Source organism: Hyaena hyaena, unplaced genomic scaffold (assembly GCF_003009895.1).
Source record: "Hyaena hyaena isolate Hyena2069 unplaced genomic scaffold, ASM300989v1 scaffold_302, whole genome shotgun sequence".
Taxonomy (NCBI): Eukaryota; Metazoa; Chordata; class Mammalia; order Carnivora; family Hyaenidae; genus Hyaena; species Hyaena hyaena.
In genome coordinates, this window is record NW_024080936.1 from 659,880 (window position 1) to 687,821 (window position 27,942).

General features: G+C 66.5%; 3 protein-coding genes across 16 annotated transcripts; all 3 read left to right on the forward strand.

Annotated features, from left to right (window-relative positions):
• Positions 1-1,982: 1,982 nt before the first annotated feature.
• Positions 1,983-11,152, forward strand: MIDN (midnolin). 4 transcript variants are annotated; one of them, XM_039248112.1, is made up of 9 exons: positions 1,983-2,118; positions 3,328-3,959; positions 5,004-5,091; positions 5,273-5,335; positions 7,267-7,395; positions 7,485-7,799; positions 7,995-8,136; positions 8,283-8,543; positions 9,238-11,152. In XM_039248112.1, exons 2-9 carry the CDS (start codon positions 3,727-3,729, stop codon positions 9,513-9,515), a joined length of 1,509 nt encoding a protein of 502 aa, XP_039104043.1. In that variant the 5' UTR covers positions 1,983-2,118; positions 3,328-3,726; the 3' UTR covers positions 9,516-11,152. The 4 variants fall into 4 exon arrangements, with proteins under 4 accessions (XP_039104043.1, XP_039104042.1, XP_039104045.1 ...); XM_039248111.1 differs by having other exon boundaries at positions 1,988-2,118; positions 7,992-8,136; XM_039248114.1 differs by lacking the exon at positions 7,267-7,395 and having other exon boundaries at positions 1,988-2,118.
• Positions 11,153-19,787: 8,635 nt separating this feature from the next.
• On the forward strand, positions 19,788-24,507 carry LOC120242343 (cold inducible RNA binding protein). Of its 10 annotated transcripts, XM_039248042.1 has the most exons (9): positions 19,788-19,877; positions 20,875-20,983; positions 21,061-21,167; positions 21,257-21,409; positions 21,499-21,580; positions 21,662-21,732; positions 22,126-23,397; positions 24,040-24,172; positions 24,348-24,507. In XM_039248042.1, exons 2-7 carry the CDS (start codon positions 20,881-20,883, stop codon positions 22,180-22,182), a joined length of 573 nt encoding a protein of 190 aa, XP_039103973.1. In that variant the 5' UTR covers positions 19,788-19,877; positions 20,875-20,880; the 3' UTR covers positions 22,183-23,397; positions 24,040-24,172; positions 24,348-24,507. The 10 variants fall into 10 exon arrangements, with proteins under 10 accessions (XP_039103973.1, XP_039103972.1, XP_039103977.1 ...); XM_039248041.1 differs by having other exon boundaries at positions 22,126-24,172; XM_039248046.1 differs by lacking the exon at positions 22,126-23,397.
• Positions 24,508-25,268: 761 nt separating this feature from the next.
• Positions 25,269-27,705, forward strand: FAM174C (family with sequence similarity 174 member C). 2 transcript variants are annotated; one of them, XR_005531056.1, is made up of 3 exons: positions 25,269-25,623; positions 26,454-26,641; positions 27,340-27,705. XR_005531056.1 is itself a non-coding variant. In XM_039248052.1 (3 exons), coding segments are annotated over exons 1-3 (417 nt in total). In that variant the 5' UTR covers positions 25,276-25,324; the 3' UTR covers positions 27,341-27,705. The 2 variants fall into 2 exon arrangements, 1 of the variants encoding a protein (XP_039103983.1); XM_039248052.1 differs by having other exon boundaries at positions 25,276-25,623; positions 26,454-26,570.
• The last annotated feature ends 237 nt before the right edge of the window (positions 27,706-27,942 follow it).

Sequence of the window (27,942 nt, forward strand, 5' to 3'; positions counted from 1 at the left end):
TCAGGCTGGTAGGCCCAAGCAGCTGCCCGCCACTCCAGGGACCCCCAGCCCAGAGAACACACTGACAGCCACGGGGTCACAGGTGCAGGCCCAACTTCCCCCAGCCCCCCATTCTAGAGTCGAGTCGAGGCCCCAAAGTTCCTGGCCAAGCCCTGGGAGCTACACGTAAGGCTGAGGACATAGTGAGGGCTCTGAGAGGTGGTGAGAGGGTGCGGATCAGCACCACCCACACCGGGGCGGGGGGGCTCCCTAGCCAGACCTCTGTGCCCTAAGAGATCTCAGACTGCAGGGTGGGGTGCGGTGGGGAGGGGGTGGGCAGCTCTGGATGTAGGTGAGGCCCCTCACTCAGCAAGGCTCAGGCCTCTGGGGAAGGTGTGGGCCTTGGAGCCTTTGGGATGCTTATTTATGCCTGATGTGGGCCTGCCGCAACAGCCTGTGTCGCCCAGGGCCTTCTGTGGGGGAGCAGAGCCAGGGGTCAGCGTCCTGTAAGGGTCTGTTCCTCTGACGGGAAGGGCGTCCCCTCGGACTTGGTGTTTGCTCACACCCAGGAGTCCTCTGTCTGGGCAGGAGGATGCTCTGAACAGGACAGGAAGTAGGAAGCGGATGGGCTTAGTGTGCTTATTAGGTGAGACCTGTAGCGTCAGGCTGAGGCCTTGGTCCCTTCCTGAGAGAGCACCCCAGCCCCACAGCGCGTGGCCCTCCGGGCCCCAATTCCAGGAGGACCACCCACTTCTCCAGCAACCTGATGGACTAGGTCTCTGTCCGCCAAGATCACAGCCGTGTCCTCCTGAGCCGCAGAGCCCTGACCCACCTCCTGCTCTGCCCGGAGCTCCTCCAGCATCCAGATGCCCCAGCTTCAAGCCCGCTACTCCCGGGGCCACCCCTGCCTGGTGGGGTGCCCCACAACCGCATCTCCCATCTCCAGCACAGCCTCAAGTCCGAGTCCCCCCCACTGGAGCACATACCTCAACCCCACCCCTCAGCGACCCCCTTCCAAGAGCTGGCTGAGCCTCTCCCTGCAGCCCAGCCCTGACCGTAAGGGGCGGGCAGCGTCCTGTGTGGGTGTGACAGGGTGGGGGGCCACGGGCTGCAGGAGCTTTGGGTGGGAGCAGGATGGGGGCCTGGAAAGGGACACAGGGTGGGGTGGCGGTGGTCAGGCCAGATAAAGTGAGAACGCAGATAAATGGCCAAGGGGTAGGGCAGGAGGTCCTGAGGTCCCCCTCCTCCGGGCAGAGAGAGCAGGGCTGAGAAGGCCCCACACCAGTCCGGGCCGTCTCCAAGCGCTCCGGGCCCAGAGCGGCCTGCTGGCGGAAACGGGACGCCCACATTCTCGCCTGCTACCGTACGATGTCAGGTAACTGGTCTGTGAACTGGGTAGGGCGGTCCTGCTCGGCCCCAACACCCTCGGGACTCCAGAGAGACTGCGCTGGATTCTGTCCCTCTACAGCCGAGCCACAGAAGCAGGCTCAGAAAGGTCACCGCACGGCGGGTGGTGACTGGCCGCGGTAGGCAGGCCTGGCACAGGTTAATCGCTCCATAAATGCCGTCTGAGGTCACCGTTAAGAGATGCAGGAGGCCAGGCAGTTGGGCAGCTGGCTGGGGCACCCCCACAACAGGCAGGTGACTCCAGCCTGTTTTCCTGGATCGTGGCCACTGACTCAGGCCCCCCTCCGCTGACGTTCCCCTACTCGGGCGCCCCCAGGCGGAAGCACCCGGCCTGGGGCGGCAGGAAAGGGGGCGGGGCGGCAGCCAGTTCATGCACCCCGAAACCTCGTCCTGGGGACACCAAGTCGGCTCAGCCGACTCTGACCCCGGGTTGAGCAGCATTCATGGAGAGCCCCCCCCCCCCGCCCACATACGCAGCGAGGCTTAAGGGGTGGGTAGCCCAGGCCCCAAGGCGCCCTAGGGCCGTGGCCTGCAGGCAGGGGCGGGGGCCCGTCTGCGTCACCGGCCGCCCGGCCCTCCGCCCCCTGCCCGCCCAAACTCCACCCCGGGGAAGGCGGTGCGGATAAAGGCTTGGGGGCCGCCCGCTCGGCCCCAGATCTGCCCCGCCACCGCGCACTGGTCCCGGACGTGGGTACGCTCAGGACGGTTGCGACCTCGGACTGGAGGCTCCTGGTGAGTGCGGGGTGGGACCTCGCGGGACGAGCAGGAGGGTCCCCACTCCAGGCCCTTAAAGGTGCCCCACTTTTCTTTGTTTTGTGGGCAGGCAGGCTTCGGGGTGTCTCTAGCCCTGGCAAGGCCCTCGGGTCGTGGGATGGGAGGGGCTCGGCGCAAGCAGCACCGCCCAGGCAGGACCTCAGCCCCCGCCCCGCCTCCCGGGCACTCTTCCCACCCCGCGAGTGACCTTGAGCAAGTTGCTGTTCGGCCTTACTCTCTCCAGTTGTGCGGCCTCAGCCTCCTGCCTTAGAGGCTTCAGACCCCTAGCGGAGGTCCCCGCTCGCGGGCAGGGCCGTCGACCTTTTCACGGCCGCGGGGCAGCTTCGGCGCCCCCTCCCAGGACTCCCGGCAGCGCCCCCCGGGCGGGGCCGGCAGGGGGCGCGCCGGCGCTGCTGACTCACCGCAGCCCCAAGCGGCGCGCGCGGGCGCAGCCGGGGACGCCGCGTCACGTCACAGCTCGGGCGGGCGCGACTCGGGAAGCGGGCCCGGCCCGCGGGACAGGGGTGGGACGCGAGGTGGTATCGGAGCGGGAGGGGCCCTCCCGGCACTGGCCCGCGTCAGCGGGGTGCAGGTCCCGCCCGTAGCCCTACTCCTCGCCGGGACCTCACGCCCCACGGGTGGGGGACGCCAGCCGTCCGAACCTCTCAAGAGCCGCCCGGCCACGAAGCGTGGCGATCGCCTCCCGCTTCCGCTCGAGGCTGCTTCCCGGACAGACGCGGTGGGGGGGGTCCCCCGTTTTCCTGCCCCTCCCGGCGCTGGGACGGTGCCCGCCCCCACGCCGCGCAGCTCCGGGCCGGGACCCTGCGGTCCGCCCTCCTCCCCCGTCTCCCTTCGGCCGCCTGCCCTTTGTTGCGGGCCGTATGAATGGCCCCCGGCGCGGGCGGGTGGGGCGCGGGGGCGGGCCGGAGCGGCGCCAGCCCCGCCCCCGCCGCGATCCCCTTGGCCGCCGGGCCGGGGGCGGAGCGAGGGGAGGGCCCGCGCGGCCACGTGGGGCAGCGCCGCGGCGGTTCCGATTGGCCCGCCCGTGCGGCCGACTGGGCGTTCGACGCGCGACGATTGGCCGGCGCGGGGCCGGCGGAGTAAGTAGTGAATGGGAGGGGGCGGCAGCCCCGCCCCTTGGAACGTTGATACATTATAACTTTTTTTTCTTGTTACTTTCACCCCCAGATCTTCCAAGCGGCGGCGGCGGCGGCGGCGGCTGTTGCTAAGGGAGGGGACGCGCGGGGAAGCGCGGCCCGAGCGGCGGACGGCACAGAGCGCGGAAGCCCGAGCGGCGCCCCCCACCCCCGGACCCTTCCCCGCGCCCACCGTCCTTGGAAGGAGCCGCGAGTGCAGTCCCCACCCCCGGAAGGCGCCCCGACGAGTCAACGCGACTCCGGAGCGCCACTCGGATTTTTGATTCCTGATTTCACCTTCCGCTCCTGGCACTTTCTTGAAGAGGACGCGCGCTGCCCTTAGGAATCCCGAGGACCCCGGTTCGGGGAGCCCCCCCCCCCAGCAGTGCCCGGAGGCGCGGCGAGGATTGGCGGCGCCCCGCGGACCCCATCCCTCCAGCGCGGGCCGGGGATGGAGCCGCAGCCCGGCGGCGCCCGGAGCTGCCGGCGCGGGGCCCCCGGCGGCGCCTGCGAGCTGGGCCCGGCGACCGAGGCGGCTCCCATGAGTCTGGCCATCCACAGCACGACGGGCACCCGCTACGAGCTGTCGGTGCCCCCGGACGAAACGGTGGAGGGGCTGCGCAAGCGGCTGTCCCAGCGGCTCAAAGTGCCCAAGGAGCGCCTGGCACTGCTCCACAAAGACACGTAGGTACCGCGCGCCGCCCCCGGATCCGCCGCCCCCTCGGGCCCCGGCCCCCGGGCGGGAACAAAGAGCGCGCCGCACGGGGAAGGAAGGGGGCGGCCAGACGGGGGGCGGGGGCGCGCCGCGCGCTCTCGGGCGCCCTCTGCTCGGCCTTGCCTGCCTCGGCCCCCTCCCCCGCCTGGGGTCGCTGCACAAAGGCGGCTGCGAGGGCGGTCCCCCTCCCCTCACGGGAAGGCAGCAGTCCCGGGTCAGCGTGGGGGTCCCGGCTGCGGGGGTGGGGGGCGCGGCCACCTCCCTCTCTGCCTGCGTTCCCGCTGGCTTCCGCATCTGCTCGGTGTCCCCCTCTATGTCTGGCTGTTTTCTTCCCCCACTTGCGTCTCTCTACCCCCCTTTGTTCTAACCACCGAGCATTCCCGCAGCGTCCCCCTCCCCCCTGGTATTTAAATCGCCTCCAGACCGGGGAGCACTCCCCCCGCGGGCCTCCAGGGACACGCACTGTCCATCCCCAGCGGAGGGGCCCCAGTGGGGGAGGGGCGGGTGGGGGAGGGTCTCCTTTGTCTGAGCGGCGGCGGCCTGCGCCAGGGAGAAGGAGGGAGAGAGGAGGGGGAGCCCGGCCCCGCAAAAGACCCTAAAGGCTAAGCCCTGTGGCGCCCACAAAGAGGAGCCCCGGGTCGGGGTTGCTGAATTACTGGCTGGGCCGGCCTTGGGGTGAGGGGAGGGTGGCAGAGGGCGGCAAGGGCACACTGGCGCCCGGATGATGAAAAACTGTTTTGTTGAGGTGCAGAGGGGGTGCTCCAGTACAGAGTTGGGGCTTTGGGGAAGGAGGTTTGAGCCACTTGCCTGGGGTCTCTCAGGGCCAGATGTTTGACAGTCCCCGTACCCCACCCCAACCTCAGGACCCGGGTCTGGAAGGCCAGGAAGGAACAGGGGTGGGAAGGGCTCCCCTCTGTCCCCCAGGAGCACAGCCCCCTCCCCCCCCTTCCCGGCCTCTGTTTCCGCGTCCCTGCCTTGTCTCCTTGGCCTCACCCTCTTCCTTCCTCCCCCAGCCGGCTCAGTTCGGGGAAGCTGCAGGAGTTCGGCGTGGGGGATGGCAGCAAGCTGACGCTGGTGCCCACCGTGGAGGCGGGCCTCATGGTAAATGGCTGGGGCACAGTGCCCCAGAGGCTCTGGCACAGGCGGGCAGCCCCCTCCCCTGAGAGCTCGGTTCCCAGCACACGCCCTGCCAGGGTAGACCCTGCCGGCAAGCGGCTCCCCTGCCCCAGTGCCCGGGCCCTCTGACCAGAGCGCACGCTCAAAGCAGCTTCTGTGTTTGCAGTCGCAGGCCTCGAGACCAGAGCAGTCTGTGATGCAGGCCCTGGAGAGCTTGACAGAGACCCAGGTAAGACCCTCACTGATCCGTCCCAGCCCTGGGTGAGGGCCTGGGCGTGTTTGTGCTTCCTGGAGACCCACAGGGAGGGAGGGGGCGCGCCACCCAGCCTTCCTGCCAGTGTGGCCTGGTCACCCAGCTTCCTCTTCCTCCCCCCCCACCCCCAGCACTCACCACCTGACCTTGAGGGCCTTCTCTCCCACGGTGGCTGCCATGGGGGAGGGGGCTGGGCTTTCACAAGCCTGCCTGCGGGGGTGACCTTGGCCCCCGTTCCCACACCAGGGCCTGGGTCCCCAGGCCCACGCCACTGAGGAGCACCCCCTCAGCAGCCACTGCAGTTTCCCTGGGGCGACCTTTTAAAATTTTCTGCGGGGGGAGCGGGTTTGCCTGGCGGGGCCAGCCTGGGTGATACTCCTTCCGCCTTCTGTGACCCCATTGTAAGGGGTGGGGAGTCACCTTCCCCCTCCTCCCTCTGGCCTTTGTTCTCTGCCCCAAAAGGGGGAGGGGGGCACCCAGCCCCAGGGCCGCAGCCTAGACAGGATGTTAGGAAAATATTTAGTAACTGGCCAGGAGATGGAGAGGGAGGCAGGGACTGGCCCACACCCGGGTTCCCGGTTTTGTTGCGGCCTTTTTTTTTTTTTTTTGCCTCCTCCTTTCCTCATTTTTCCGGCGGCGGGTCCCTCCTCCCAGGAGGGTGACACAGGCCTCAGCCATCCGCCTGCTGCCCGCCCCAGCTAGGGGGTGGGCTGGGCTGGCCGCAGGAAACCTGCTCAGCCGCTTCCCTTCCTCCTGCCCCAAGGCCCTCGCCCCCTCCCCGACATGTAGCATCCTGTCGTCAGCAGCTAGCTAGCAAGGAGGAAGAGAGGGGCATGAGCGCTGGGTGGTCTGCCCTCCGGAGGGGGGTGGGGTGGGGCTGGGCCAGGGCTGGGGTCCTGGGAGCCAGGTGGGAGCTGAGCTCCATTTCCTGGCGAAGACACGAACTGAGCTCTCTGCTCACAGGGGGCCTGCGGTTGGGGGGAGGGGAGGTCAGGGGTGTCTTTGGTTCACATCCGCCCCAGGGTGCCTGCGTCAGGAGGCGGGGGGGGGGGGGGGGGGGGGGGGGGGCACTGGGCGGAGTGACTGAGCTCCCAGGGCTGTTTCCCCGCCTGGCACGGAGTCATGCCCTCCTGTTAGCCCTCCCCAGGGAGGAAGTTGCAGGGCGGAGGGGTGGGGGGGACTCCCCAGCTGCTTTGGGAAGCCACCACAGGCCCTTCCTGCAAGAGGAGTCTCTGGGGCTGGGGGGGGCATGCAGACCAGGCTTCAGGGTGGGGGCCGCACACAGCCGGCCTCCCTCGCCACCTCCCCACGGCCCCCAAGCAGAGAAGGTTACGCCAGCCGCTGCCAGCAGAGAGCTGGGAGGCGGTGGTTCTGAGTCATCCTGGCCTATGTCACTTCTCAGAAACCTCCACCCCCCCCATCCTGGCCCCTGGGGAAAGCTCAGCGCTGGCCAGGCTCCAGAGGTGGAGCCCAGTGCAGCCGGGGCTCAGATGCACCCCCCCCCGCCAGATTTTGAGGGTTTGTGTTGGGGCTGTGTTGAGGTCTCAGGGGACCCAGGCCTCAGAACCATCAGGGCCCCTTCCTGCAGCAGCCAAGCCTCCCCTTCAGCTTCAGCCCCACCCAGGACAGATAAATATTTATCTTGAGAAAGCAAAGGTTAGGAAGAAGAATTTGTCCAGGAATTCCCGCCCACTTGCTGCCTGGGTGGCTTAACTGGGAGGGGGTCTGAGATTGGCCCCCCTCCCACATTCACAGGCAGAGGATCGGGGGCTGGGAGGGTGGGGTTATGTGAGGACAGTGACTGCTGACTGGGCCTTGCCCCCTCTGGCCTCAGTTTCCCCTTGAAAGAACCAAGCTGGCCAGGGAGGGCCAGGCCCCCGCATCTGACCCGCCTCTGTCCCCCACAGCCCCCAGTGGCGCCCGGGCCAGGCCGGGCTGGCGGAGGCGTCTTCCGGAAATACCGATTCATTTTATTTAAGCATCCGTGGCACCGACAGGGACCCCAGAGCCCAGAGAGGGGCGGCGAGAGGCCCCAGGTCACGCAGCGCGGGGGTGGGCCGGGGCCGGGGCCGGGCTGGGGGCACAGCAGGCTGGGGCCCCAGCGCTGACAGGTCGCTCTCTGCAGGTCAGTGACTTCTTGTCCGGCCGCTCGCCACTGACCCTGGCGCTGCGAGTGGGTGACCACATGATGTTCGTCCAGCTGCAGCTTGCCGCACAGCATGCCCCGCTGCAGCACCGCCACGTGCTGGCCGCCGCCGCCGCCGCCGCCGCCGCCGCCCGGGGGGACCCCAGCACGACCGCCCCCGTGTCCTCTCCCTGCCGGCCCGTGTCCAGCACTGCCCGGGTCCCCCCGATGCCCAGCAGCCCTGCCCCTGCGTCCCCCTCGCCTGTCACAGCCGGCTCTTTCCGATCCCACTCAGCTTCTGCCACCTGCCCCGAGGTGAGTAGTCCTGCCCTGAAGCCTCGTCCTCCGGCCGGTCTTGGACATCGGGAGGGCAGGGGCTAAATCCCAGGGGCGTCTTCTGTACGAAAGGCCATCCCCGGACCCCGGGCTGGTGGGTGAGCCTGACTCTGGCCCCCAGGGGCCGTCGTCGCACCCTGCAGCCTAACATTGCCTGCTTCCCCCCTCTAGCAGATGGACTGCTCGCCCCCAGCCAGGGCTGGCAGCCCGGCCTCCACCCCCGGGGGGAGCCCCGCCTCCCGCTCCCGCAAACCCGGCGCTGTCATTGAGAGCTTCGTGAACCACGCCCCGGGGGTCTTCTCAGGGACCTTCTCTGGTAGGTGTCCCAGTGCCCCATGTGTCCCCACCCCAAGAGGCCGCGGGTCTGCGTATGTGGGCGCAGGTCCCCCCCCAACCCCCCATGCCTGGCTCCCACCCTGGGGTCCCATTGTGTACAAATGAGGGGCCCCCTGCCTCCTGCAGGCACGCTGCACCCCAACTGCCAAGACAGCAGCGGGCGGCCGCGGCGGGACATCGGCACCATCCTGCAGATCCTCAACGACCTTCTGAGTGCCACGCGGCACTACCAGGGCATGCCCCCATCGCTGACCCAGCTGCGCTGCCACGCGCAATGCACGCCCGCCTCGCCCGCCCCGGACCTCGCCCCCAAAACTACCTCCTGTGAGAAGCTGGCGGCTACAGCCCCGGCCTCCCTGAGCCAGGCCCGCATGTGCAAGCCCCTGGGTAAGTGTCCTGCACGCCCACCCGTCCTTGGGCTGTTCAAGGCCCCCCTGTGGGCTGCTCAGAGCAGCTGACCCGCCAGGGAGCTGGGGGGGGGGGCGCCAGCTGCTGCTCACCCTGCTCTGCACGAGGCTGGAGAGAAGGGAGCATGTGTGCTGGGGGCACAAAGTGTCCTTGTCTTCTCCTGGGGGGGTACTTCCTCCCTGCTCCCCCCGCACCTCGGCCAGATGGCAGGTGGAGCCTCTGAATGGCCAAGTCTGATGGAGAGAGGGGGCCGAGGCTCCTCCGGGGGTCGCCTGTGTCCCCCAGAGACCCACTTATCCCCAGCAAATTCTGAGACCCGTGGAACAGCCACACAGCTCTCTGCCTAGCGGGCCCCCAGCGCCCCGGTCACAAAGTGGAAACCAAGGCACCAGCCTCAGGGCTGGGGCTCCACTAACTTGTGCGCTAGCGCCACGCCGTGTCTGCCTTGGCCCTGGCCTAGCCAGCACCAAGCTTGCGGGTCACTGAGGCAGCAGACGCCTCGAGTCTGGAGTCCACTCGGGGTGCCCCGGGGTGCGCCAGAGTCACAGAGACACCCCTGACTTGTCTTCTCCGGTGCCTTGTCAGAGAAGTCTGGGCTGCTCTCCAGTGAGGGGGTGGGGGTGTCTGGGTTCTCCCGGGGCCGCTGGGAGTCACAGTCCCTGCCTCCTTTCAGGGGACCGGCTGCGGCAGACGGAGAACCGGGCCACCCGCTGCAAGGTGGAGCGCCTGCAGCTGCTGCTCCAGCAGAAACGGCTGCGCAGGAAGGCCCGGCGCGACGCCCGCGGCCCCTACCACTGGCCGCCCAGCCGCAAGGCCGGCCGCAGCGACACGAGCGCGGGTGGTGGCGGCGGCAGCCCCAGCGAGGCCTCCGGCTTGGGCCTCGACTTCGAGGACTCCGTTTGGAAGCCGGAAGTCAACCCTGACATTAAGTCAGAGTTCGTGGTGGCCTAGGAACGCGTCCCTCGCCCGACCACCCTGGGCCGAGTCCCAGCCCCAGCGAGGCCTGCGCGGGAGGCGCCTCCCTCCCCGTCCAGCTTCCTTCTGATTCTTTGTTTTTTGGTTTTTTTTTCTTTTTTTTTTTTTAATTTCCATTCTTAACCATGGTTTTCCGAACTCTCCACGGACTTGGTTCCTGCCGCCTCCTGCCGCCGCGGTCCAGCTCGCACTTCCCCGCCTCTTCCTGCCGTGGCGGCTCCAGCCTCCCGAGCTGGGTCCTTCCCGCCCACTTCCCAAGCTCCAGATATGTAGCAGTCACTCCAGATGGTTGAGAGTGGGGACGAGGAAGCCGCCCCCGCCCCTTCAGGTTTAAGTCAAAAATGTAGATGCCTCATGATGCACTTTACAGACGCCCGGAGGGAAGGCCTGCCGCGCACAGCGACCGGAGGGCCCTGCGCCGCGGGCGCTTCTCCACATCTGTGCTTTTTTTCTCTTGGTCTCTTTTTCCAGGAAAAAAAAAAAAAAATAAGGCGCTTCGGCAGGCTGCAGCCAGCCCGCCTTGGGGTTCAGGTGCGGTGCGGGGCCCTTTCCGAGCAGGAAAGGAGAGAGGGAGGGGAACAGACCAGACGCCAGCCTTGAGTCCGCGCACTGTGCCATTTCCTCCTGTCCCGCCCCCTTTTCGTTCTGAGCTTGGGGTATTTATAGACTATTAATTTTCTGAGCCAATAGCGGTTGGGAGTCTCTTGAACACTCGGGAGAGAAATGGTTGGGGGGACGGGAAATACCCCCAGCCCTCCTTCCTGGCCCAACCTGAGGGATCTGGGCCTGCGGGCTGTGTCTGGAGGCCCTCTGGCAGCCAGGAGGGGAGGGGGTGCTGAGCTGTGAAGCCCCCAGTAGGGGTGACGCTGTGTAGCATTAACCCCCTGGGGGGGGTTCGCTGCTGGTCTAAATTGGACCCTCCCCACTCTTATCCCCAGATTCCCCCTGGGGCAGAGGGGCGAACCCCCTACTGGGGCCATTTCAATGGGGGTGGAGTCTTTGTTCATTCACTTATTTTTACTGATAATGGAGGTGATCGGGCCCCGCCCCCACCCCAGTCGTGTCCTTCCCCACCTCTGTCCTCCAGACGTCCCCACCCCCTCCCTCCCTCCCTCCTATCTTAGGTGAACCCCCCATTATGTGTTTAATGGTTTCAGATGTGAACATCATGTGTTAACTGTAGCTCTGTAAACTTTTTTGTGGGGGGGTGGGGGGAGGGGTCAGAGGGTAGGGGTCAAGGATTTGTTTTTCGTTTGTTTTCATTTTCCAAAAAAAAAAAAAAAAAAAAGAAAAAAGGAGTGGGTTTGTTTTTCAAGAACTGTCTTGGATACCTATTTAAATGTGTTCTGTTTTTTGTTGTTGTTTTTTTTTTTTTTTAACGATTTTTAAATAACACGTGTGCCTCCGCGGGTCTGAGGGTGGAGGTCCCAGGCAGGAACCAGCCCGCCCCCCTCCGCCCTCACCAGGGTTCCCCCAAGAAAGCATTACCCACCCTCGGGGGGTCGGGCTGTGGGAGGGGTTCCCGGCACCTTGCGTGAGTTTCCTGTATGAAGACAAAATTGGGAAGAAAACCATACACCGTGATTTCAAGTAATAAACAAAATGAAACCTGAGTGAGCGTACGGCCCGTTTTCAGGGGTCAGGGGAGCGGTCTTGGCCATCACAGAGGGGCCTCCCACGTCTGGTGGGTGGTCTTTATCTGAGAAGGGGCTCGGGGGGGGGGGGTCCGGAGCCCTGGCAGGGCGTGGGGTGCTCCCACCAGGGAGTGGGAGCTGGAAGCTGGGTGGGGGGCGTATCCCAGAACAGCTCCCGCTCCGCCCTGCCCCGAGGTGAGGGTGGGCAGGAAGTTGCCCCAGCGGGGGAGGGCGGGGCCAGCCACTTCCCAGTACCCGAGGCCGGAAGTGCCGCAGGGTGTGGGCACAGGGCTGCCTGGCTCCAGTGTGCCCTGGGCGGGGCCGGCTTCCTGGCTCTGGGAAGTGGGCTGGGGCCCAACCCCTGGAACTAACCGGAACCACACGCTGGGCCTCGGCTTCCCCAGCCCCAAACCGGAAGGCTGTTCCAAGTGTTGCGCCAAGCAGGGGGCACTGCCCGGGTGGGCCCCCTGACCCAGGCCTCTCCTTCCCTCGAGGCTAACAGAGCCCCCTCCCACCTGCCCGGCCTCCAGAAGCTCTCTAGCGGAAATCAGTGATTCCCCAGGACCCGGGACTTGTGTTCAGGGCCTCTGGCCTGGCCTGGCCCCAGCCTGGGGTGAACTCTCACCCCTCTGTGGCCTCACCCTGGCCTTGCATTCCAGCGCTCCCCAGCCCTGACGGTCATGCCTCAGGCCTCCGGGCCTTTGTCCGGGCCGTGCCCGGTGCAGAAACACCCCTCTGCTGGCTGCCCTTGCTTTGCCAGGGGACTTCTCAGCTGGCATCTCCCTGAGGGCCGGGCCAGGGTCGGGTCGTCTCCGGGGTCCTGCCTGCACCCACGTTGGAGCTGGGCAGACAGGACAACAATAGCATCATTTTCCTTATGTTTACTCAGCTAACACGCGCTGCCACCTCACAGAACTAACTATACTCCCGTTTAACAGATGAGAAAACCCCAAGCGCAGGAGAAACACCACTCGCACTAGAGAATCAGGGGTGTTTGTTAAATTGCTGACCCACTCCTGGGCAGATTTCCGACAGCCCTCGGCCGTGCCCTCCAAGCCCCGGCTCCAGGGATCCCAGGAGCAAGCCCTAGGACTGTCCCAGCAGTGCCCTGGGAGTATCTCTGGGAGGCCCTTCTGCCCCTCCCTCAGCCCAGTCTGTCTCTCACACACCCACACACACGCACACAATCACGCAGGAAGGTAAGATGCGCATTGCAGGCTGGTCCCTCCCGGCCTCTATGTCAAGGGCACGAACGTCCGGCAGGCATGGAGGGCCACAGGCCGGAGGCGTGGGCGAGACTGCTCAGGTGGAAACTTCCGCCCACGCAGCCGCCCCCGGGGTCAGGGCTGAGAGCTGTACCCAGGTGACTCCGCAGGGCTGGGTAGGGGATGTGGAAGGTGTCAACTGGGGCACCCTCTGAATCACACGCTGAATCCTGCAGGGCGGAGGGGGGGCACTTGCCCTGCTGCCCGGGAACCCACCCCTCAGGGCGCTTCCTGGCGCCAAGCCCGGGAGTCCAAGGGTCACGGCCCTGCCCTGGGGTCCTAGGAGAACAACACCCTTTAGGGGGCTGCGGGCCATAGGCCTCCTCCCCCTACTCGGGCGTGCAGCGCACACACCTAGCCAGGGGGAGGTGCCCGGCCAAAGGGAGCTGAGGTCAGAGGGGCTGCCGGCCAGGCCAAGTGAAGCAAAGGTAAACTGAGGCCCTGCGCGGGCAGGGGCGGCGGAGACCGCAGGGGGCGGAGTCTGCCCTGCGCCGCCCCCTCCTCCCATTGAGGAAAAAGCTGAATGGGAGGGGGTGGCCCCCGGAAACCCGCAGAAATGGAATCGCGGTTTCCACGGCAACGCGCCGCGAAACGGGCCTGACGTCACCGGGGGGCGGGAGCCCCGCCCGCCCCCAGCCTGCGTCCGGAGGCGCGGGCCCCGCCCACCGCGGGGGCCGTCTCAGTGGCGGCCGCGTCCTTCGCTCCTCCGCACGCGCCAATGACCGCGTGGCGTTCACGCCCGGGGGCGGGACTGCGCCCGGCCGCTCGAGTGCGCAAGCGCGGCGCGGAGGCGTGCGGCCCCCTCCCTGCGGTCGCGCGTCTGCAAACTTGGGGGCGGGAGGGGCGCCGAGGGTCTGACGGCTCGGTCGCGCCGGGACGGAAGAGGGGGCGTCCCGGAGGGCGCCGCACGTGGAGCCCCGCACCGGCGCGTTCTCTCGCACCCCTCCTTCCACGTCAGGCATTGTCTGCTGTCCCCTCCTCGATTCGGTGACGCGACCTCCGGATTCGGGGAGCATCGCAGCCCCCGGGCTGGGGGAGCGCAGGAGGGCGAGCGCGAGAGCACTTGGCCTGAGGCTTTGCCCACGGAATTGTAGGAGTTTGCTAAGCGTTGGAAGGGGTGCCCTTAGGTGGGAGACAGCGTGTGCAACGGCCTGGGGGCGCGCGAGCAGGTGTCCTTGGGGGGGCAGCTGCGAAGTTAGTTGGGGGAGAGGAGACGACGGAGGAAGGACCTGAAAGGGGGTGATTCCCCAAGTCTGTGGTTTGGGGAGGAGAGCGCCGCGCAGGGAGGAGGAGCAGGTGGGGCGAGCAGAGGCCGGAACGTGCAGGGGTGGCCGCGCGGCTGGGCGTTCGGCCTGCGCTTAGACGACGGGCCTGAGGAAGGACAGACGGGGCATTGTCTGAAGCTGGCCTCCGGTCCCCGGGGAGGTGGCTGGCAAGGGGGCTGCAGGAAGCGAGGCGTTCGGAGGAGGGGGAGCAAGTCCTGCCTGAGCCGGAGCCCCCGCAGGGAACAGGACCAGCCTCTGCGTGGTGCGGAGGGCGCAAGCCCCAGGCCGGGCGGGCCGACACCGCGTCGGCGGCCGGGCGGGCCGCGTGCCCAGGTGTGGCTGCCACGGCGTGACGTCGGGACTGGAGGCCTGGCTCCGGGTGGGCGATGTCCCCGGGTGCTGAGACCAATGTGGGCAAGCAGAAGAAGGTCACTGGGGTCATTGCTTTCTGCTTGGGGCCGGCTCCGCGGTTTGGAAAGGCCAAAGGCCAGGATCAGGGCCTGGCTTAGGGTGGGCACCGGCCCCTGGCAAGGAACCACCTGGGGAGATGGGAGTGAGTAGTGCCCGGTCTGAGGCGACTTCTGCACCTCTGGCACCAGGGAGGTGCCGCGGGCACAGACCCCCCCCCCCCCAGGCCCCGCGGGACCCGCCCACCTCTCTGGGCGCCTTGGGAGTGGGAGTTACCAAGCCACAGCCAAGGGTGCTGGGGCCCAACCTAAGAGTCTTGACTCCAGCCCCACCCACTGCTGCCCAGCCCCGGGAGGGCAGGGGACAGGCGGCCTCCCGTGTGACCTGGGACAGGTGAGCAGCCCAGCCCTGGCGTGGGGGCGGGGCCCTGTCACTTGGGGCCCTGCCCGTTACTGCCCTCCCGCTGGCTCTCCATCGAGGGCTGGCTGCCTCTGTTTCCCCAAGTCGGCCCCTCAGTGTCCTTCCTTTTCTGCATCTGCCTTTCCTGCCTCTGGCTGGTTCTCTTTTTACTTTTCTCTGTTTCTCTTCCTCCTTGGCTTTCTCAGTATCTTGGTCTGTCTCTGTTGCTATCTGGGTCTCTGTCCCACCGACTCCTCCCCCACTTCCGCCCCCTCTCTGGGGCCCCCTCCCTCACCCCGGGCACACATTCCAGCCTCCACCCGCGCCTGGCCGCCCCTCCCTGGAGGCAGCTGCCGACGCGCTGGGTGCCCAGGCTGGAGGGAGTGGGCTCAGTCTGGGTCAGAGGTCAGCGTGCAGTCTGGGGCCTTAGAGGGCACCCCCTAACTCCTCCGGAATGTGGGCGGAGCCGCCCGCCCTCCCTGTTCCCCTCGGGAGGAGGCGGTCATCCGCGGGGAGGGGGAGGCCCCAGACAGCTGGCCAAGACCTTGCCTCCCGCCCCACCCCCCAGACACTGCCCCCAGGCCTCCCGGAGAGTCTGCACACCCCTGCTCCCACGCAGGGCCCCCTGCAGACACTGGGCCCACCAGCCTGCCTTTTCGCCTTTGCTCGGAGAAAAACACCTCAGCAGTTAAGGGGTAGATCCTGAATCCCACCTGAATGCCAGGCTCCAGGTGGGCTCTGCCGTACACAGCACCCCCCTCCACACACACACACACACACACAGGCCCCAGGCCGCACTTTGATGCCAGCACCACCGCAATCAACAGTGTGATTTTCAAAACAACGACACCCCCACTCTCACCCAGGACCAAGACCTCCCTTAAGAAAACCGCAAAATTGAAAGTCACACCCGGCCAGGGGCAGGAACTCAGGTCCTCAGAGACTGTGCGCACCCTCCCTGAAACACAAACCCGTCGCTCCAGCCACACATGCTGCCCACACACCCTCCCTGGCTGCGGGGGCCCCCAGAGGAGCAGAGACCTGCCAGTCCGGGTTGGGGGTAGGTTGGGATGGGGGTGCATTCGCTTCCTCCTCACTGAGGAAGGGGGTGTGAGTATCACGGGCCATTTTCTGTGTGTCCCGCGGTACAAGAAAGAGCAGAGAACCCCAGTGTCCGCAGTGTGCTCTGGCCCCTGGCTGACCCCCCTCACTCCCCACACTGGCTCCAGGAAGCCCTGCTGCTACACCCACTTCTCCGACGGGGCAGCTGAGGCCCCAAGAGGCGCCTGGCCGGCGCTCGCCCTCAGGGGAGCTGGGAGGTCCACGCGTGTGTTGCCGTAGGAGAGGGCACTCGGCAATGCCGCCACTGCAGCGTTGCCATGAAGACGCCACAAGCCCCGGGGGGCCCCTCCGCCCTCCTTGTGCCTGCGGGGAGCCTGTGCGTGGGCGACATCTGGAGTGTGGGGTCCAGGTCACGTGAGTGGATGGGCCACTCGCTGGGGTGCTCCTCCCACCCCTGGGGGTGTCCCGGCTCTGGCATTTCATAGGCACCTGACGTAGGTTGTGCGCGTGTGTCTGACGGGGACGGGTCCCCCTGTGTACGTGACACCACCCCTGCGCCTGAGGGTCCCTCGGTAGAAAGGAAAGGGTCAGCGCCCGAACCTCTGGAGCGTCATGAGGAGAGAAGAACAAATGTGTGTAACCCCAGGGGCAGGGCCAGGACGGGTCTCCCCCGGGCCTCTGCCCTTACAGGGGTGGGCCGGGCGGCCCACATCCTCCCGCACGCGGTACAGACTGGTCACCAACCATGCACCGCCTGGCCTGCGTGTGCCCGGGATGGGAGCCTGATCAGGGCGGAGGAGTGGCGGCCTTCTCGCGCCTGGGCCTTGAGTCACGGGGAGCTCCGCCCCCCCTCCCCGGTCCCCCACATCCTCCTCCACTGTGGAGACCCCTTCCCAGGAGCAGGAGGGAAACAGAGGCCAGGATGCAGCCCCTTCCAGCTCCCCACGGGAGCAAACAGCTGCTGGCCCCTGTAGCTGCCGTCCGCCCCGGGAGACCCTGGCCGCTGCTGACACAGAGGGCGCCCTCGTCTCTGCCCCCGGGGCGTGCGCGACGCCCCCAGCCTCCGGCGCGTCTGCTCGGTGAGCCCTGACTCCCCCAGGTCCCACACGCCCAGACCTGTCCGTCACCGGGCCCACATCCATATCCCTTATGCGTGTGCTTGAGGCCCGCCTGGCTCACACGGAGCGCCGTGCAGGCAGGTTCCTGAGTGTGCGTTCCCTGCACACACTTCCATATCCGCGCGCGCACACTCAGCCCCAGTTTCGCATCGGCACAGCGCAGTTCCCGGCCGCGCTGCGTCTGTTTACCCACGACTCCGCAGCCACCGGCGCACATGTGCACCACACCTGGCAACGCGCACACTCATCCGGGCTCCGCTTCCCCCACCCTGGCTCTGGGCCCTGCGGGTTCGGCCAGGTCTGTCCCACTTGCGCGCCCCCGCCGGGAGGCCGCCAGGTGCGCGCCCCCGCCCCCGCTTGGCCGGCCGGGAGGGGGCGATAATTACGCGGCCTGAGGGGTCCCCCCCCCCCACGCCTTTCATCCCGGCCACGCCCGCCCGGGATCCAGACGCTCATTACCGCCTCCCGCCCGGTCATTAACCAGGGTCGGGGGAGGACCCGGCGTCCAGCGGCCCGGCGGGAACGCGAGGGGGCGCCGCGGGAGCGAGGTGACCCCGCCTCGTCCCCACGGCGACGCCGAGGGTGGGGCGTTCAGCCCCAGGGGCGGCGGACCTCGGGGGAAAGTGGTCTCCCGTGGTCCCGAAGGCAGGCGCGGCGACCGCCCGAGGAGAAGTGATTTGTGAAAGCGCCGACGGGGCCCCCCCGGCCTAATCCCAGTCCCGCCGGGCAGGCGGCGAGCACCGCGCGTCCGGGCCGCGAATAGCAGCCTCTCCCGTGCCCTGGGCTATTTTGAGCCCCATCCTTCCACCCCCGCCACCACCACCCACTTCCCGGCGCTCTGGCAGCGGCGCGGGGGCAGGCCCGTGGGCGGGACGAAGACCCAGCCACCCACCCACGCCGGAGAGCGCGGCGGGGCCAGGAGCCCCCGGCGGGGGAGACAGCGAGGCCGCAGCGCCCCCTCGCGTCTTCGGGGAGAGCGTGGCGAGCGGTCACAGCAGCGGCGAGGTGGGCCCGAGCCCCCTGGAGGCCCCTGCCGCCGCCGCGGACACGCAGATGCAGGAGACCACAGAAACACAGGTACGGAGGCAGGCCACACACCTGAGATGCAAGCTCACGGTCTGCACACAATGCCCAGAGCAGATGCACCTGGCGACAGGTGTCCCCAGGTATGGGTCTATTCTGTGATGGGGACCCAGGCCGGTCGTGGGTATACACGGAGACTGGTAACCCAGCAACGACTCATAGTAAACACTTAATAACAGTGTGCTGGCGGAATGAATGAATGAACGAACGAACAGAGCACTTCACAGAAGCAGAAGGCCGACTCAGAACTACAGAATAGTGGGTGGGGGGGCCTGGGAGCAGAAGATGATTCCGGGCCACCCTGATTGCAGAGACACCCTGTCCCGGGCTGGAGCAAGGAGCCGCTGACCTGACTGGCCAGGGGAGCATATCAGAGACGGCGGCGGGGCATGGTTCCTGGGCTGGGCATGCCCGGCTGCTGCTCCCCCACCCCCTCCGCCACGGGCTGCGGAAGGCAGAGGGAGCTGAGAGCTGATGTCTTTTTGCTCCTTTTAATAACCACCCTGCGTGAGAGGCTGACGCAGCAGCAGGCTGTGTCTGACGGGGAGTCGTATGGGAGGGCTGTGGCATGGGGTGGTGAGGTGCAGAGGGGGTGGCGATGACTCACGAGCTGCTCTGGGGGAGGGGGTTCCTGGGCTGAGAGGGGTCCCAGCAACCTTGTCATGGGCGACCGTGTCCTTGCCGGTGTCCCTTTGTCAGCTGGACCCACCTGAGGGTGGGAGCAAGTCTGAGGCCTGCGTGGGACTGGAACTTCTCTGGGTGGGCAAGAAAGGGGCGGGGGGAAGTCTCTGTTCCCAAATCCCAACTCTTCTACATAGGGTCCACCCCCTGGAAACTTCCTAGAGCAGAGCTTGGGCAGCCAGGGTTCTGCACTAGTTTTTTCCACCCCATGGAGGGGTCCAGGACCACAGGAGACAACATAAGCCAAACCTGGGCAGGCAGCAAATGGTAGCCACAAAGAGGCTCCCATAAAATGGCCTTGGGACTCCCCAGGAGTAATCTTGGGGGTGAGGGTCTCTGCGTTCTCCTTGATAGCAAAGATCTTGGAAACCCCGGAGAGGGACAGGAAAAAGCCACAGGGGAAGGAGCAGAGCGTTGCTCGCCGCCCCCCATCCTCTGCCGCAAGCAAGGGGTACAGGACGAAGTGTTGGCGGGGGGCTGGGGCACACGCTGGCGGGCTGAGATGAATGTTGGGGTGTAGTGCTGGCCATAGCGGTGGGGTTGAATCCCAGGTTGGGGTCGGCCTGCAGTCTGGGGCTGGAATGCACAAGCGTCTGTCAAGGTGAGTGTGGGGCTGTGGGTGCCACACCAAGAAGAAAAGTCAGGGTTGGGGTGGAAGTTAGGTGTGGGTGCTGGTGCAGGTCTGTAGGCAACCTAGGCTGGGTGAAGTTGGGGTGCCCCAAAGTAGGGAAGGAGGAGGAACTAGGATCTTGGCGAATACTGGGGTCGATGAAGTGGGGCTGTCTCAGTCTCGGAGTTTGGGCGGGCCATGGGGCCCACTACGTGAAGTGGTGTCTTCAGGAGGGTGGGTTCCCGGGAGTGCCAGCGTATGGGTTACGTGGGCAAGTGTATCAGAATGATGTCAGGGTTCAGATGTACTGACAGCTGGGGCTCCGGTGGGTATGGGGACCTGGCTAAGGCTGACGTGTCAGCGATGGCTGGAGCACAGCAGGGGATCCCCAAGAGGTTTGGACCCTTGGCCTCCAGAGGCCCTTTTGTTACTCGCCTCCGGCCGGAAGGTGGGGATGGGGGCGGGCATGTGGAAGTGGGTCAGCCCCGCCTCCCCGCTTCGCAGGCCACGCCCCCTGAGCGCGGGCGGGGGACTGCGGACCGGGCGCGTCCCCGCCAACTACCGCGTCCGGCACCCGCGCGCGCGCGCGAGGGGGCGGGGCCAAGACAGGACCGGCCCCCACTCATGAATATGAAGTACGGCTGCGGCCCCCGAGCCCTCGGATTGGCTGGCGCGGTTAGGGGGGGCGGGGTCCCGCGGCGGCGTACTTAAGGCCGGGCACTCGGCGCCCCCCCCTCACTCGCGCGTTAGGAGGCTTGGCTCGGTGTGCTGCGCCTTGTTCCCGCCTGCGTCAGGGACCTTCCCGGCTCAGTGGTGAGGGCCCTGGCGGCGCCGGCTCCGCGGGCCCGGGGCGGCGAGCGGCCTGCGGCCGGCCGGAGGAGGCGGGGCGGCGGCGTCACGCCTCTGGGCGGGGGCGTCGCCGGGGCGGGCCCGGGGTGGAGTCCGCCCCGCAGGCGGCGATGGGCAGCGGGACACCGGGCCAAGCTGCGGCCGAAGGGCGTCTTTCCCTCGGGCCAGGCCCTCCGCGACCGGGACGCCACCGCAAAATGGCGGCCGCGAGCGCGCAGCAGCGCCCAGCGAAATGGCGGGAGTGTCGGGTGCCCGGATGGAGTGGCGCAGGGCGTGCGCGGGGCGCATGCGCGCGGCGGTGGGCGGGGCCACTTTGCGTGGCCCGGCCCGGCGCTCCCGGTGTCCCGTTGGAGGCGCGCGAGCCGAGCGCAGTTCTGGCGCAGTCCGCGTCGCGCTCTGGCCTGTGTCTCCGGAGCTCTTGGGCGGAGGTTCCCCCCAGCCCGTCAGGAGTCGGCCCCACACGCCGGGCTCCACATCGGAGCTTCTGCCCGCGCTCAGTGCCCAGTCACCACCCCACCCCCTCAGGCGCCCCACAGTGGACCAAGCACTCTGACACTCCCCACCCCGATGGTCAGGTTGGGAGTAAGTCCGGACCCGCGCACAAAGGGGAAACCCCGAGGTGCACCCGGCCGGTGGCGGCGGAGGGCGACGCCTGCCTTCCGTGTCCAGCCTTAAGCATTCCCTGAGACCGGGCGAAACGCTGGAGCCGCGCAGCCAGGGCGGCCCCCGGGGGCCCCCGGGCTGCGGGGGCGGAGCGGGGCGGCGCACAGCAAAGGAGCGAGGGGCCCGGTGGCCCAGGAATGAAGGGCTGGCTGGAATTTAGAAGCCCTGGGCGTGGATTTGAGGGGGCAGAGGGAGCATTCCAGGGCTCACCCGACAGGCCTCTGTGGCTTGTGCAAGGAGGAGGGGGGCAGGGAAGCCCTGGAGGGTCCGGTGAGGAATTCAACAGCGTTTGCCACAGGCCGCCATGGCATCAGACGAAGGCAAGCTTTTCGTCGGAGGGCTGAGCTTTGACACCAACGAGCAGTCGCTGGAGCAGGTCTTCTCAAAATACGGGCAGATCTCGGAAGGTGCGGCCGTGCGGGGTCGGCGGAGCGGGGCTGCGGCGGGGAGGGCTGGGTGCTGACTCCCGATTTCTCCTATGCAGTGGTGGTCGTGAAAGACAGGGAGACCCAGCGGTCGCGAGGCTTTGGGTTTGTCACATTTGAGAACATCGACGATGCCAAGGACGCCATGATGGCCATGAACGGGAAGGTGAGGGCTGCTGCTTGGGGCCACACAGGGTGCGAGTTGGCAGGTGGGACCCGCCTCGGAGGGTGAGGAGCACAGGCTAACCTGTGCAGGTCTCTGTTTCCAGTCTGTGGACGGGCGGCAGATCCGAGTGGACCAGGCCGGCAAGTCCTCCGACAACCGATCCCGCGGGTACCGAGGTGGCTCTGCTGGGGGCCGGGGCTTCTTCCGAGGGGGCCGAGGCCGGGGCCGTGGGTTCTCCAGAGGTTAGTGCCACGCTCAGGGCCTGGGTCCCCTGGGAACACGGTGGGGACACAGCTGGTAGGCGCTGGCGCTCACCTGTCCCTGCCTGCAGGAGGAGGGGACCGAGGGTACGGAGGGAGCCGGTTCGAGTCCAGGAGTGGGGGCTATGGAGGCTCCAGAGACTACTACAGCAGGTGAGGGGTGCGCGGGTGGGCATAGGGCAGGCGCTCTGCTGCTGCCGCCGGCGTAAGTGGCCTGAAGTGTCTTTCTTGCAGCAGGAGTCAGGGTGGCGGCTATGGTGACAGGAGCTCGGGCGGGTCCTACAGAGACAGCTACGACAGTTACGGTAAGTCACGCTCCGAGGGCACCACGCTGCCAGGGCCTGCAGTGGGAGCTCAGTAAGCCTTGGCGCCCTCTGCAAGCGACACTCAGACTTTGTCACCGTGCTTGCCCATAAGGGACAAAACTGCCCTCTCGGTCTCTGTGCCAGCAGACATTTCTACCACAAGACAAAGGCAGAACCATAGTGACCAAGAAGGAAAGGGAGAGTGAGGGCCCCCTCCCCCGAGCAGGCGGCAGAAGTGCATGTGCGCCCCGCCTGCGCCCCGCCCTCAGCTGGTGGGGGGGGGTGACTCCTGAGGCTGAGGGGCCGTGCCCTCCAGGTCTGGCCCTGGGAGTGGATGCTGCGTCTTGTCGCGTGCTTCAGTGCCTTTACACTGTCCCTGCTTCTTGTTCTCAGCTACACACAACGAGTAAAAATCCTTCCTGCTCAAGATCGTCCTTCCAATGGCTGTAGATTTAAAGATTTTGGGAGCTTCGCTGAATCGTTCATGTGTAGTGAACACACCTCCTTGTACCCCACTTTTGTAGTCCTATCCGTTCTGATCTTGTCAAACACAGCCTGACTGCTTCTGACCCCCAGATGGCTTCATTCCTACATTTCTCTTCTTCAGGAAGCATTGTCCATTTTTAAGGGTTTTAAAATGTTCTGAAAAGCACTTCAGATTTTACTTTTTTCTTTTTACCACGAGCCGTAAGTTTTTTAGGAAATCTTTGGGGGTTGCGTGGGTTTTGGTTTTGGTCGTGTTGCCTTTTTTCTCTTTTTAGTGGGGTTAGGCCTGTGAGGTCGGGTGCCCCGATTCACTTCACTTTAAGATCGAACGGACTCCGAATCCGCTTTTTGTTGGAAGCTGAGCGAGCTTGGCTTTTTTCCAGCTCTGTGTACCGTTTCTGCGTGTAGCGTGGTAGGACCCATGCTGGGGCAGTGGCAGGGGTGCCCCGGGCCTGGCCCGGCCGGCCCTTCCGTGCTGTGGATGACCCACAGCAGAGTTGCAGGTGTCCCTTCGAGAGGTTCTTGAAAATGTTTATTTATATTGTCTTTTTTTACTAGAAGACGTACGCGTCACCCATTGATGTTGTATTTGAAGTGGTTAAGGAACTCTTGTACGCAGTTTTCTTTGGCTTTACGAAGCCGATTAAAAGACCGTCTGAAACGAACCTTGCTCTGACAATTTCCCTTTCATTGCACAACACACTCCCTGCTCTGGGTTCGAGGCAGTCAGAACAGAGCAGAAAGGGCAGTTCGAGAAGTAGGTCTGCTGGTCCCGCCTGAGGCCCTTGGAGAGCTGGACAGGGAAGGCACGGTAGACGGGCGCTGGCCGGGCCCCTCGTGACAGCTGACCGCCATCGGTCCCAGTGAGGCGTGTAGGCGGGCGACGGGGTGGGCAGCTTAGCGGGGGACGGTGGACACTCGGGCACGTGACGGCGACCCAGACTGCCGTAGTTGAGGAGCAGGCCAGACGGCGGTCGGCAGGCAGCGTCCCCGGGCGACCGCAGACTGACCGGCTCGTTAGCTAGCTCTGCCGCTGCTTTACACGTTCTGAGCCGTCACCGCTAGCCTATGGAAGCTGCAGCCTCGGAGGACAGAAGTGTTGTGCGCCCAACAGAAACCTCTGAGACGCAAGCTGCTCCCTTGGCTAGCTCATATGTGGAAGTAGCCCTGTAATTCGAGGTAACTCCTTTTGCTCGTGTCCGCATCCCTCCTCTTGTCGAGAGCTCGTTTGAGAGTAAAACTTATGTACCTGGGGAATGTTCCTTTGACTGTTTTTCCTTTTCCATTTTTCTTTCCTTTTTTATAAAAGTTTTTAATTTTTTTTAAGTCGAACTAGAACTAAAGTCAGACCTCGGCCATTTGCCCTTCCCCGCCTGCAGCCAGGCGAGCGGCCTGGGCAGTCCTGCTGCAAGAGTAGGTTCGCTCCATAAGCAGGATTGGAGACCACCGAACGCCCTGCCTTTTGGAATTTTTGTTCATCAATTGACAGTCTTTTCCAGACCTCCCTCCCTCAGGCGCCCAGCTAGCTTTCTCAGATGTCTGTTGCCGCCATGAGTTTTTCCCAGAGCCCACACCGTTCTCTAAGCAGCTCCATCCCAATCGGGTAGCTGGCTCTGCTTAAGGGTGGAACGCGGCCCGGCCCAGCTGGAAGGCACAGGCCCACCCTGGGCACGCCAGCCCGGGACGGCGCCTCTGCCGGGACGGCCCCGATGTCTAGTTTGAGACCCTTGTAGGAGCTGTGGATGGTTTCAGGGGAGGTGAGGAGGGACAGATGTGACCTGTGGCCAAGACCCTGGGCATAATGCTTCTTTGCTTTGGCAGGTTGAAGGGAAGCCAGCGTGAGTTGGAAGCGCGGCCAGAGAGCAGTGAGGAGTGGGGGTCGCTGTCCCAGAAGGGACCTCATCTGGAAGCGAGAGCCAGAGGCGCAGCCACCGCTCTTCAAACCCTATCCCCTGTGAGTGCTTTTTAGGGCGGGTGATGGGAGGCCCTCTGGCCCTGGTGTTTGGCCCCTCTGGCGGGGCCTCCTTTCCTGCTCTGCCCCCGCTGTAACGCCGGTGGAAGGGGCACAGCGTTCTGCAGGGCTCCCCTGTGGCCAGCTCGCCTTTTCTCCCCTGTTCATCTTCCCACAGGCCCCTCACTGGGGAGGCCGAGGTGCCAGGGACCCAAGTTGCTCCTGGAGGACAGACGCGTTTGTGGCCCAGGCACCTCCCCGCAGCCAGGACTCCCCCTCGGCGGGAGCAGGACCCGGAAGTCGGCTTTAAATAAAGGGCTGGTGTGTCCACACAGAAATCCGAGTCTGGCTTGGGAAGTGGCCGGGCAGCTGGGCATGGGGGGGGGGGGAGGCGCCAGGGATTTGGGGGAAAGTCCACTGGGGAAAGCTTCTTGCTCTTGTCGGGGCACAAGCCGGGCCCAAGCCAGAAAGACCACCTGGTCACTGCATTGTCCCCTTGGGCGGTTCTCTCCGGTTGTGAGGGGCACAGGCCCCCCCATCTGAGGCGGGCACCTGTCTCCCAGGGTCTTGGCAGGGTGACCCCCAGAGCCTCCCATCTGTGCTCCCCGCAGGGCGAGGTTGCTTCCCGGGCTGCTTGTCTTCTGCACCCTCCTCTGGGGGTGCAGAGCCCTGGGCCTGACCCTTGGTTCCACTGCCTTCAGCCCTGGGGTGCTCCTGCTGTGGGAGGGGGCGCCTAAGTGTCCACAGTTCTTCCCCCAGAGCGTTGGCCCCCCACCAGGGTGAGCGCTCTGGCTCGGACGGAGGGTGCAGAGAGCGCTGCGCCAGGCCGCGCTGCGTGGTGTGGCCTCGTCCGCCAGGCCGCGCTGCGTGGTGTGGCCTCGTCCCCCACGCGGGTCTTTTGGCGCCACTGTGCCTGCGGGAGCCGCTCCGGGACGAGGTGTGGGCTCGGGGGCGGGGCCTGCAGCCCGAGGTGCGCGCGCAGCCGGCGGGGCGCTGTGGGCCACGCCCGCGAGCGCCAGCGTTAGGCGAGGTAGGGGGCGGGGCGCCGGCGGGCGGTAGGCCCCACGCCCGCGAGCCATTGGCTGGGGCCGCCCCCACGCCAGTGAATGACAGCTGCTCGCGCGGGCGGGGCACAGCCACCGCTTCAGCCGGGCCATGGGGCCGCTCGCGCTGCCGCCGCCGCCGCCGCCCCTCCTGCTGCTGCTGCTGCGGGCGCTGCTGCTGTCGGCGCTGCTGTGCGGGGCCGAGGAGGCCGCGCCCCCGTCGCCGCGCCCCGTGCAGGCCACGCTGTCGCCACCGCCCGCCGTGACGAACGGGAGCCAGCCGGGCCCGCCGCACAACAGCACGCACTCGCTCCCGTCGGAGTCGCTGGGCTCGCCGCTGCTGCGCTCCTTCTACGTGCTCACGGGCCTCAGCGGCCTGGCCGCGCTCTACTTCCTCATCCGGGCGTTCAGGTGCGTCAGGCGCAAGCCGCCCGGCGCGGCCAGTCAGCGTGCGCCTCGCGCCCCACGTGTTGGCCGCAAAGCCCCGCCCCCCGCGGGGCGGAGTGGCGGGCGCGGTGCCCGGCCGTCACGTGACTGGGGTGGGTGGGGCCCGGCGGTGACGTCAACCCCGCCACCTCCGGTCGCGGGGGCGCTGCTGCACCCCGAGGATCGGATCGGGGTGGCCTTCCGGGCGGGATCCGGGCTTGCGACCCCGGCCTTCCCCCCTCCCGTCCTTCCCCACGGCGGGCCGCGGAGGCCGCGTGCCGTTTCTCTGTTCTGCCGACGGAGCGTGGAGGGCTGTCTCCGGCCCCGCGGCCCCGCGGCGGGGGCTTCCCGGTGCGGCCTCCTTTCCGGGGCTGTTCTTCGGAGGCCTTTGTCACGCACGGCCGGCCGTGCCCAGAGAGCCCCGCCAGCCCACCGGGGCTGCGCCGAGTACGTGCTGCGGACGCGTCCGCGGCGGGGCTGGGGGCCGGGAGCGGCCTTCTGCGCGGGCCGCGCTCTCACGCGCTCCCCGGTGGTCTGAGGCGGCCACCCCGCCCGCCCTGCTGCCGGGGGCCCTGGCCCGGGGCCTCCGCTGTGGGAGCTGCCCGGCGTGGGGGGGGGGGGCGCCTTTGTCGCTCACGCAGGTGCACCTCACTGGTGGTTACCAGGCGACAGAAACACACACTTCAGGCCGGAAGCTCCACAGAGGGCGTCGTGGGTCTGGCAGAGGAGGACCCCGGGCCCTGGCAGATAGGGCGTCTGCCACCCCAGGGACGCACCCCAGGATGGCCCCTGAGCTTGCCTAGGTCTGCTTCCAGGTTGAAGAAGCCACAGCGGAAGAGGTACGGCCTTCTGGCCAACACGGAGGACCCCACGGAGATGGCTTCGCTGGAGAGCGACGAGGAGATCGTCTTTGAGACGAGGAATCTGAGATGGTAGCGCAGGCCCCCCGTCCCGTCGCCTGCGGGGCCGGTCGGCGCGTCGGGGGGGCCGCCAGCCCGCCAGGGTCCGTGCCCTCCCGGCGCGGGCCTTCCTGTTGCGGGGATGCACGGGGGCAGGGCAGCCCCTCCCTGCCCCGAGTAGCCCTTTCTTTTCATTTCTTTAATTTTTTTAAATGTTTATTGATTTTTTTGAGAGAGAGAGAGAAAGAAAAACACAGAATTCAAGCTTGGTAGGGGCAGAGAGACCGGGAAACAGAATCTGAAGCAGCTCCAGGCTCTGAGCTGTTGGCACAGAGCCTGACACGGGGCTCGAACTCACGAACCGTGAGGTCCTGACCTGAGCCGCAGTCTGATGCCGAACTGACTGAGGCCCCCAGGCGCCCCAGCCATTTCCTTGAGATGGGAACAGGCTGCAGCGCTTGAACCGGTGGGCACTTGCTCTCGGCCCGACCGCGAAGGCCGAGCTGCGTCAGGTGGAGAATGAGCAGCGGGGCGCTGCCGGCGGGACGCAGAGCTGGCAACAGGGCCTGGGCAGGAGTGAGGGCCTGTCCAACCCCGGTGTGTCGGGATGGAGGCTGCAGCCGCGGTTCTGGTTTCCCAGTGAGGGACTTCTCCCCCCGAGGTGGGCAGAACAGGGCCCAGCAGGCTGGGGGCGCTAGATCTCGGTGGACCGGAGTAGAGGGGCCGCGCAGATGGGGCCTCTGTTCACCCCTCGAGTGAACCGCAGGGACGGTGGGGTCTCATCCGCCCGCTTCCCTTCCAGATGCTCAGGTCAGGGAAGCGGCATTTTCAGAAGCTCTGGGGAGAGGACAGGAGACGAACTGGCCCCACCCACTGACCGCCTGCTGGCTGTGACGCAGCCCCCGCGAACTCCTGTGGGTCCTGCCCGGCTCGCCCGCTCTGCCGGGGGCCGCCTTGCCCTTCGCCCAGACGGCGCTGTCCAGGATGGTGGGCGGGAGCCAGAGAGGCCCCGGAGTCCTCACGCAGGACTCTGAGACTGGCGGGACGGTGACCTGTGCTGTTGACCCCGCTCCTCGGGGATGAGGCAGGGGAGGCCGGGACCCAAGGGCCTGTCTGGGAGCATCTCCCCACTGGGCTGGAGGCAATAAAGGCAGCGTGGTTCTGTGGCCGGCACTCGTGTCTGCGTGGGGCGCCACCCTGGGTGCTAATGCGTAAGCTGTGGGTGGGCAACAGAGCGGGGCTCCATCGAGGCCTCCGTCCTCCCCTCTATGACCAAACTGGCTCTTCTGGACTTGTCCCCAGCTGCCCTGGGGCCCAGTGAGGAATCCCACGAGGTGCACGGAGAGGAGGAGACCTGCCCTCATCTGCTTGGATGAAGGCCTTGGCGGTCATTGTCTCTGCCCAG

Excerpts from the sequence above, each read along its gene's own strand:
- FAM174C (XM_039248052.1), top strand. The coding sequence starts at position 25,325 with ATGGGGCCGCTCGCGCTGCCGCCGCCGCCGCCGCCCCTCCTGCTGCTG. Across the intron at positions 25,624-26,453 it reads TTCCTCATCCGGGCGTTCAG|GTTGAAGAAGCCACAGCGGA; the intron begins GTGCGTCAGGCG and ends GTCTGCTTCCAG.
- MIDN (XM_039248111.1), top strand. The coding sequence starts at position 3,727 with ATGGAGCCGCAGCCCGGCGGCGCCCGGAGCTGCCGGCGCGGGGCCCCC. Across the intron at positions 3,960-5,003 it reads GCACTGCTCCACAAAGACAC|CCGGCTCAGTTCGGGGAAGC; the intron begins GTAGGTACCGCG and ends TTCCTCCCCCAG. Across the intron at positions 8,544-9,237 it reads CCGCATGTGCAAGCCCCTGG|GGGACCGGCTGCGGCAGACG; the intron begins GTAAGTGTCCTG and ends GCCTCCTTTCAG.
- LOC120242343 (XM_039248041.1), top strand. The coding sequence starts at position 20,881 with ATGGCATCAGACGAAGGCAAGCTTTTCGTCGGAGGGCTGAGCTTTGAC. Across the intron at positions 21,410-21,498 it reads GGGCCGTGGGTTCTCCAGAG|GAGGAGGGGACCGAGGGTAC; the intron begins GTTAGTGCCACG and ends CCCTGCCTGCAG. Across the intron at positions 21,581-21,661 it reads TCCAGAGACTACTACAGCAG|CAGGAGTCAGGGTGGCGGCT; the intron begins GTGAGGGGTGCG and ends TCTTTCTTGCAG.